Below are 10547 nucleotides of genomic sequence, written 5' to 3' on the forward strand. Positions count from 1 at the left end.
GAATCCTACTGTTGTACGTATTCATTTGTAATAATAATATCCTGTTTCACATTTTCTGTGCATCTAACTGTCGACTGCAAATCGATGTGTCAGCACAAAAATGCTATATTGTGATGCATAAGAAAGAGATCTTGAATGAATACTTTCGGACACCTTTGATATAAATATCGAAAATCGACTTTTTCGATGATGCAGTATGGCGCGAAACACTCAATCGATATCTGAGTATTCGATTGGTTATCTACGACGCCGTATCAGAGATTTGTTGAATGATTTGATCAAATGTATTTACACAGTAGAAATAGATATAGATGAAAATTAGATGAGTCTCGTTTACATTATTACTATTATTATACAACACTTTAAGGATTTAGGTTGATGGGGGGAATTTTTAAACGTATTTTAAGCGGTTCTTGGTCGCTCGTTGCATCAGTCGTTTTGCAACAAAGGTATTTAGTGGACAAATATTATTTTTTAGAAGAATGCACAGTGCTGAAAGAAAACGTATGAACTATTAAATACCCGTGCAAGATGATGCTTCGCCGTACGAGAAAAAAAGGTAAATCTTAATAATTACTTTCTTGTGAATCATTAATTTTTAACTGTTTATTGCAACCACGTTAAATTATTTATGTTTTATAGTGTATCGCAACCGCGTTGTACAGCCCGTATTTTGGGGCGAAGATACGCCTTGACGTCAACGTCTTTTAAGTACTTGAAGATTGGGATCAGCGTAGCACAGTATCCCCTGTGCAACTAGTCCTCGGTGACAATTGTGGCAATCAATTGGTCTTACATTCGACAACTTGTGGAGGATTGGAGGCAAAACGTGAAGACATTTTACAACTTTTGCAAATAACCGAGGTGTCATCCTCTCCGCTATGGATTCGCGATTTGGCGGTGGAATGGTGCACGATGTACGGCAAGAAACTTTTAAAACTTACATTATCCGGTAACTGCATGTACTTGCAACCAGCTGCAATGGAACATTTGTTTACTCTCGAGCATTGCATTGATCATATGTACTCATGGTTATATGAAAATACACACATTATTAATACAAAATGTAGAAATTTTATAAAAGTTCTTCGAGAGAAGAATATTACCGAAACGGATAATGCGATATCGGCGATACGCAATAGCGGGGACTTTGACGGTGGTTCATTCATCGATTGCGAGCTATTGGCGTGCGCAATGAATGATATTATGTATGAAATATTGGACAAATAATATGTACATGTAACAGTTTCAAAATATATAAATTGTAATTCCAAGATCTGCTGTTTATTTATATTACTCCTTTTTCCATATTTTCTCGATATACCACAAATAGTCTTAAAATGTTATCCGGTCTTTTGTGGAGCACAGCGAGTGATGCATAACACGCAAACGCTTGCAAAATTTTGTCGCGGCAGCACAGTGTACGTGCTCATTAGTAATAAAAGTATCATGTATCACATTCTTCTTCTTGCGCATCTAACTATCGAATGCATACGTTTGCAATATGTCGTCGCGCAGTGATATTTAATACGTTTGCAAATTCTTAGAGTTTGCAGCTGCGACTAAAAAATTTACACTGCGAAATACGCGAGTGGGCGGCGCGGGAGGCGCGAACCGCCGCAAAATCCGCCGCGAAAAATCTGCCGCGGATTGATAAAATGATTTATCAAAAGAAGATTTAAACAATTACGTTAACATATCAATATATAATATCGGTAATTATTGAAATTAAATGTTGGTATATAATATTGATAACTACCAATCATCGGTATTATGTAAATATGCCGGTAAAAATTATGTAAATATATGTTGGTAAAAAATTAAGTAATTAAATGTTGGTATATAATATTGGTAAAAATTACCGACCATCGGTAATATCGATATGCCCCTCCCATTACCGATCGCTGGTAATACCCCCGCACGGTGATGTCATACCCCCGGTAACGTCATACCCCTCGCGGTTACCCCCCTCAGAGGACTTAGATTAGAGCCGGCTTAGTATACCTACTAATATCGGTAATAAATTACCGACCGTCGATAATATTGGTATGCCCTCTCCCATTACCGACCGCTGATAATATCGGTATGCCCTCCCGCGATGACATCATACCCCTCCCCCCCGCGGTGACGTCTATCCCGAAGTACCCCCTTCGGAAGACCTGGGTTAGAACCTTTATAATATATCTATACTTTTGAAGAGCATTGCAAACATGATGTTGGATAGACAAGTTGTAGAAGAAAATCTGATTGCGTTCAACAAAATTATGGAAGATGAAAATTATGAAGAAGCATGTTTATAAGTTTGTGCAAATATTTTATTAAATTTGATAAATCTGGAACATGCATTACTTGAATTTTGCTTCTACTTAAGCAATATTCTAGACGCACAGAAAACTTTCAACACTAATTTTTCGTTAACTAGTTTGTTCATTGGCAAGAGTTATACGAACTGTGTTTAGAGGAAAGGGATTACTACAATATATATAAAAATTAGCCAAATCTAATGCAGCAGGTTTGGATAGTCTCCTTGTCAGCTGACTCGCAAAAGAGTTAAATGGACTTGGGGAAAAAAAGAGAAAGAAACGCTTCCAGGAGCTGCAAAAACGCCTAACAACGGCATCCATATTAGCATGCCCCGATTTTACAAAACAGTTCATATTACAAACAGATGCAAGTACAAACTAGGGACAGTATCAACACAAGAACACGAAGAAGAAGAGCGTGTCATAGCATACGCCAGCAGAGCACTAAATAAAGCAGAGAAAAACTATAGCGCAACAGAGCTAGAATATTTGGCAGTAGTATAGGGAATAAGGAAAAGAAAGGTTACCTAGAGGGATACAATTTAAAGTATTAACGGGCCACCAATCATTAAAGTGGCTACAGAAAATCGAATTCCCAACAGGACACCTCGGCCGATGGCAATTTAAACTCCAATAACACGATTTCGATGTACATTATAGTAAAAGAAGTTCCAATCAGGTAACGGATGCACTCTCCCGCAGACTTTAAGTAACCACAATACAGGGAAACAGGAAATGTTCATGGTACGAAAGGATAAAACAACAAGTAAAAATGAATCCAAAAGAAACACAACAGAACACAAAAGAAACAGATTTCAAAATCATAAACGATAAGCTGTTTAAACACATCCTGCACAGTCTGGACTTCACTAAAACACCACTTCAATAAAACACCAGCGGAAACACAGTGGAAACTGTATTCCAAAAGAACGAGTAAAAATAATGAGGCAATACCACGACGACCCAACAGCATGACATGAGGGCATCGCCAAAACAATATCACGAATCGCCCGACTTCTATTGATCGGGAATGTTCAGAGACGTAGCGAGACATGTAAGACAATACAAGAGCTGCATGGCGCATAAAGCACAGCGCAATAAAACCCGCTGAAATGTTACACGCAAGCGCAGTGCAAGCGCTATGAGAGCAGGTCGCCCTAGACCTAATAAGACCACTACCTAGGTCAAAAACAGAAAATAATTGGATAATCACAATGCAAGATAGATTTTCTAAATGGCTAGAGATTGAGAAAGGTGACTGAAGCAGCGATAATAAAAGCAGTACAGAAAAAATAATATACCGGCATGGATGTCCCAAAACAATAATCTCAGACAATGGGACGCAGCTGAAATCAAGCACACTACAAAAACTATTCCAGGGATGCGGAACCAATACCGCACAATACCAGTAAGAGCTCCGTACTGTAACCTGATTGAGAGAACAAACCAGTTAATTAAAACAATGATATCACAGTTTGTGAGAAATGAACACCGGATATGGGACGAACACTTACATCAATTAAAATTTGCGTATAACACCGCAATACACGAAGGCACGGGGTTCACACCAGCGTATATAAACCACGGGAAAAAACTAGCCGAACCGCATCCGACAGAAAGAAATATGATAACACCGACGGGCCAACAAGACCGAATAGAAAAACAACTAAAGGCAACATAGGAATTGATATCAACGCCGCGCCAGCATTTCAACGACAACAGAAATATTTAATTTATTAATAAGAATTTTATAATTTTCGGAGAAGACAGTGGAAACAACAAGTAGGAGAGTGGGTGTGGAAACGGACACACATACTTTCAAACAAAGAAGAGACAGTAAACGCCAAATTAGCACCAAAATACATGAGACCATTACAAGAAAATAATCGTAGATCTAAAGGACAAAATAGTTGGTACAGACACGTACACGTGTAAGATTTAAAAACAAGAAACAAAGAAAGAAGAAAAAGAGTCCGCATCAGAAACAGAGGATGAAGACAACGCAAACACGACAATATAAAAGACAGTAGAAGCAGACAACGAGCAGTCATGGAGCCGATAGAGATTGACGCTACAATAAATGACTTACTGGCGACTTGGGATGAAGAGGAGGCCTAATTTTTTTATTGTAAAAAAATTGTTAAAAAAGGTATTTTTTATTTATGCTTATGTCAATTCACACCACTTAATTTATTATTAAACTTTTATTCGAAACATTTTTTTCTATTTCCTTTAATTTAAGAATAATACACGAAAAAGTGGAATCGTCCTTTTTACTTTGAGAGTAGAAATTATATCTTTAAATAGCGATAGGGCACAAATGGAATATACCTTTATTCATTGATTTACTCTACATATTTATAAAAGTGTATCAAAATCAGAGTTCGGGTTAGTGATTTTGGTTTCGACAGTGAAGGAATTAAAAATATTCGCTCTATAATTACGCAAAGTTTCCAGTTTTTTTTTAATTTCCACGTTGCCGAATGTCCCTTGTAAGTTGAAGATAAGAATACAATGCATGATGCATAATACGATCGATAGGTAATGAGGTATGCACGACGCTTTTCATTAATGTCCCATAATATTGACCCAAAAAAGTTCCATTAATATTCCATAGAACATTTTATATATGTATCAAATACACACACACATACACCAAAATATATGCTGAATATTATACATAGTGATTTATTGCGAAGTGTTCATAGAATATCCTAAATATTTCACGATTATTTGAACACTCAATGAACATTTCTTGACTGTGCCGGTATATACGGAATTTTTTGAATGCAAAAAGAATATTTCAGGAATATCTAGCATTTACTGGGTATGTATAAAAAATAGTAATACTATTTATAAATACAGTATTTATGTTTTATTTTACTAATTTTAACATAAAAAGTTAACATAAAAAATTTTTCTAATGTAAAGTTGGGGTATGTCCATCCACATAGAAATTTCTGGTTGCCTTGGGTAATTCTAGCTCTATGCCATCTAACACTTTCGTTAAGTTTATTTGACAACCTAGAAAAAGAGATATGCAGATTAATTTATGTACAAGACTTTTTCTCATATATAAAATATTTAATGATAAGTACAACACAAGTGCACATTATAGACTTAGAAAGATTGGGCATTCTTATAAGGCGACTAAAGCTAAAAGTAAAAAACAGAAATGTGCTGAGTACTTACGCAGCACCAACATATTTCAGAAAGTTTTCAAAAAGCTTTCAATGAAATATGAAACATTTCAAAGAAATATTTCAGACATGTTTTAGATATCTTTCAGATACATAAAATGTATCGCTTTGATGTACTATCTGAAACATTGCTGAAATGTTTCAAAAATATATGGGAAATATTTCAGAAACTTTTGTTTACGAGAACTGTATAATAAGTATCATATAGTAATATCATTACATAAGTAATATTCATGATATCGTGTTAGCAGACCGCCGGGTGAAGATCAGAGAGATTGCTGACATTGTATGGTAAATATCTCAATTGAACGCGAACAAAATATTCTACACGAAAAATTGGGCATGAGGAAGCAATCGGCGAGATAGTTGTGTCGCGTTTGCTCACAGTGGAACAAAAACGGAATCGCATGACAACTTCGGATCACTGTTTGGACATGTTTAAGCGCAATCTGAAAGAGTTTCTGCGGCGTTTCGTCATTGTTGACGAAACATGGATCCATCACTATATGCCAGAAACGAAAGAACAGTCAAAACAGTGAACTTAACCCGGCGAACCTGCTCCAAAGAAAGCAAAAACAGTTTCATCGACCGAAAAGATTATGGCCACTTTTGGGATTCGCGAGGCATGATTTTCACTGACTATTTGGAAAAGGAAAGGACAATCACGGGGCAGTACTATGTTAATTTATTGGGCTGATTTGACGCTAAATTGAAGAGAAAACGGTCCCGAGAGAATTTGGCGAAGAAAAAAGTGTTCTTTCATCATGACAACGCACCAGCTCATTCGTCTGCAATCGTCACAGCAAAACTGGTCGAATTACGTTACGAATTGCTGTCACATCCACCCTATTCTCCAGATTTGGCCCCCTGCGATTTCTATTTATTTCCAAACATGAAAAAATGGCTTGGCAGAAAGCGGTTCACGTCAAACGATGAAGTCATCGCCGAAATAGAGACCTATTTTGCGGAATTAGACAAATCATATTTTTTGGATGGTATAAAAACGTTGGAATATATGTATCTGCTGGATGTGTATATGCTGGATTAAGTGTATCGAGCTGAAAGGAGACTATGTTGAAAAATAAGTAAAAAAAATTTTTTTTAAATGCGTTTCCTTCCCTAACCTGGATACTTATCATACAGCCCTCGTATATACAGAAACTATTCGTATATTTATATTTAGAAACTATTCGTAAATGTCACAGTGTTTGCTGATTTTAATTGAAAATTTTAAATTACTTGATTCCAATGTTACATCACATTTAAAAATTCTCATTGGTGGGAGACTCGAACTTGGACCCTAAGGCACCTTTGAATTATGAGTCTATTGCTTTAGATACTACACCACTTCTTCGATCGATATGAACGTCTTATATTTTGTCTATTTAATTACATTAATTAAATTTATATATAAATATATAAATCAACGTTTATCATAAGCGATTTCTGAAATATTTCAGTGAAAAAGATTTTGATGAAACGTTTCACAAATATTTTTGAATTATTTCAATGTTATATTTCAATATAATTTCCAAGTTATCTTTCGGAAAGTTTTTTGTTTATATGCGGCGGATACAGACTATCAAACCATCAGTTAATTGGTAAAAATATATTTAAAAAAATGCAATAACACGATCCGATAAATTAAAATTTTTTTTAGATCATGAGAAAAGTGATTCTTATAGATTTTTATCGCTGAAAACAAATCTGCAAATGAATTTACTCTATATCACGTACAATTTTTGAAAAAATTAAAAATGCAGACTTAAAAGTACAGGAAATGTGGAACAGTTATTACAACATTTGAACTAAAATAGTTAAAAATGTGACATAATAGGATAATTTTATTTGCGATTTTGTTTTCCGTGATAAAAATCTATAAAATTCATTTGTTATGTTAACTACTTTATGTAAAAGTACTATTAAAGATCAAAAGAAATTAATTTCGTAACTCGTACTTAAAGGATACGCAATAAAACTTTGTTAAGAGATCAGACATTTGCTACGTAGACACCTAGTTGTTTGACGGGAAAATACGTATCATTTTTGTTTCTTTTAATTTATGTATAACCGTAACTTACTTTAAAAAAATAAGTTACAGTTATACATAAATTAAAAGAAACAAAAATGATACGTATTTTCCCGTCAAACAACTAGATGTCTACGTAGCAAATGTCTAATCTCTTAACAAAGTTTTATCGCGTATCCTTTAAGTACGAGTTACGAAATTAATTTCTTTTGATCTTTAATAGAAAATATTATTTAGAGAAGGAAATAAGAACTCGCAAACGAAGATATAAATTAAAAAGTAGGAAAAAGGCAATCCGGGTTCAAGCACAGAACTAATAGTGCTATATACCATATAGGTAAAAAACCTTCCTTGTGTTAGGAAATCGTGTAATATTTATTGAACATGAATAATCAATATAAAATAATCATACGTTTCGGCTCAACTATGAACCCTCTTCAGTGATAATAAAACTCAAGGTTTACGACACGAACGCATTACAATTAGTAAAAGATCAGCGCAAATTGACATGAATGTTAATCATAATATTAAAGCCGACAAAATCGTTACCAAAATAATATTAAGTAATAAATTAATATTAAGAAGTAGCCGTCATAACTATAAAAAACATATAAAATAAAATAAAAGTAAGTAAAATTGAAATATAATAAATAATTAAAACTGAACAATATAAAATACCTTTGTTGAGTTCAGCTAAAAGTAAACCGATCCTGTCAACGATAACATCGCTACGTCTTCAAAATACAAATAATTACAGATTTATATGCCTAGCATTAACATTGCGGAAATGATTTATAGAAGAGAAAGAAACCAAAACAAAGTTTATTTTCATAACAAGCCACAGTAGCTGGTGCCCAAATATTCGGTATCCTTTTGTGAGTTAAGATCTTGCTTCTGCAATTTGAAATCATTTCCGAGATCAGGCGTTTTAAGTAAAAGCGTTCCTCATGTAAAACTTTGATATGATCTCAATCAAAATCATGGTTCTTCCTCAAACGATGTTCCTGTATGGCCGTTAACTCCACCGTAAAACTCTTAGGAATTCTCCTATGCTCGCCAATACGTGTGGAGAGTCTTCTGCTAGTTTGACCAACGTTTTTTACCCATATGGTATATAGCACTATTAGTCCTGTGCTTGAACTCGGATTGCCTTTTTCCTACTTTTTGATTTAGAAAATATTATCTCTCTTTCGATTTATTTGTATTATTTTTATTATTTTTAAACTATCGTTTTCACGGTAATTACGTAATTGTAGTAATTGATTATCTAGTTGAGATATAAACTGCTCAGTATTCTTGCAATTGTTTTTTAATAAATATTTAAATAATCGGTTAATGATACCTGCGAATCTCATTATGCCTCGGAAATTAATAGATAACTCAAATTCATTTTATGCTATATCTATAAATTATTTACTCCATTAAAACAAAGAAGAAACATTTCTACAGTAAAAAAAACCTTATAAAAAGTACTTTCAAGTTTTCAACAAATTACTTAAATTGTTTAAATAAGAAATTTGTGCAATACTTTTGTTGTAATAATTGTTCATATAAATTGTTGCGTTAGTCCCGTAATGAAAAAATGCAATCAATTCCTTTTGTTACATCAATATTATGAAAAGTTAGGCAGACCATATTACAGATTGCTATTTTTGTTTGACAGAAGTTGAAAGCTTCAATATTAACAAGTAAACCCACGAAAATATCCCTCTTCGATTTCGATGAGTTTAAAATATATTGTAGTCAAAATAGAAAAAATTATTTTAATAAAAATTGAATGATTTAAAAAGTACTTTATAGTGATATAATCGGTTCTTTCGAAAATGTTATAATTTTAAATATACTCCAACACTCATTATTTTTTTGCAATCTAAAAATTTTGTTTGACCAAATTAAAGAGTATTTTATTCCGAATTTAATTATACTACTGTGTCCAAAAAGTAAGGTGACATTGCATTTATTTCGAAAATTCTTTATTTATTCTTGCAAATCAATTTCGTCCCCTTCAAAGTAATCCCCCCCTGATATAATACACTTATTCCAACGGATTTTCCAATCTTCGAAACAGTTGTAATAATCGATTTCAGGAATGGCCTTTAGCTCCTTCTTCGCAGCGGCTAACTGTGTGACGATAATGCACCGTCACACACTGCGCTGATTATTCGTGATTTTTTAGCCAAAAACTCGACTAATATCGTTCCACAACCACCGTATTCACCTGATTTGGCTCCATGCGACTTCTGGCTCCGGGGACACCGTTTCGAGTCGATAGAAGAGATTCAAGCCGCTGCGAAGAAGGAGCTAAAGGCCATTCCTGAAATCGATTATTACAACTGTTTCGAAGATTGGAAAATCCGTTGGAATAAGTGTATTATATCAGGGGGGGATTACTTTGAAGGGGACGAAATTGATTTGCAAGAATAAATAAAGAATTTTCGAAATAAATGCAATGTCACCTTACTTTTTGGACACAGTAGTATACAGAGTGTCCCAGACCATCTGGATCATCAGATTTTTTCATAAACGCGACATTTTAGAAAAAAATAATTTCAACAAAAGTTATAAGGCTTTAAATGACGCATTAGATAGTGATATTAATATGATTTTGAACAGCGTTGTCAAGGTCATGTAAATATCACCTTCAAAGATTTTAATACAATCCCCTATTTTTTATTGCATATTCTTATAACTTATCTCGAGAGCTTTTCAAAACACTATAACAAAATATTTTTCCATTAAGAATTTCTCGAGTTATGAGGACGGAAATTTCGAGTACCATCGACATTAGTATTATCCAAGATGTACCGCGTGGAGATTACACGGTCGGATTTACACCTCTTTTGTGTGTGCGTGCGTGCGTGCGTGCGTGCGTGCGTGCGTGCGTGCGTGTGCGTGTGCGTGTGCGTGTGCGTGTGCGTGTGTGTGTGTGTGTGTGTGTGTGTGTGTGTGTGTGTGTGTGTGTGTGTGTGTGTGTGTGTGTGTGTGTGTGTGTGTGTGTGTGTGTGTGTGTGTGTG

At 34.5% G+C, this 10547-nt stretch overlaps 1 protein-coding gene across 2 annotated transcripts in view; it reads right to left on the minus strand.

Annotated features, from left to right (window-relative positions):
• Positions 1-5155: 5155 nt before the first annotated feature.
• Positions 5156-10547, minus strand: part of LOC116853636 (adrenodoxin-like protein 1, mitochondrial) — a 58793-nt gene continuing 53401 nt past the window's right edge. Inside the window, exon 4 of one of the 2 annotated variants that reach the window (XM_032834775.1) lies at positions 5156-5327. In XM_032834775.1, coding sequence (XP_032690666.1) covers positions 5224-5327 — 104 coding nt within the window. In that variant the 3' untranslated portion in view covers positions 5156-5223. The remainder of the gene's footprint in view (positions 5328-10547) is intronic. The other variant, XR_004380018.1, reaches the window with a different exon arrangement.

Source organism: Odontomachus brunneus, unplaced genomic scaffold, assembly GCF_010583005.1.
Source record: "Odontomachus brunneus isolate Ranch 3 - 2012 unplaced genomic scaffold, Obru_v1 Obru_scaffold_397, whole genome shotgun sequence".
NCBI classification, from domain to species: domain Eukaryota; kingdom Metazoa; phylum Arthropoda; class Insecta; order Hymenoptera; family Formicidae; genus Odontomachus; species Odontomachus brunneus.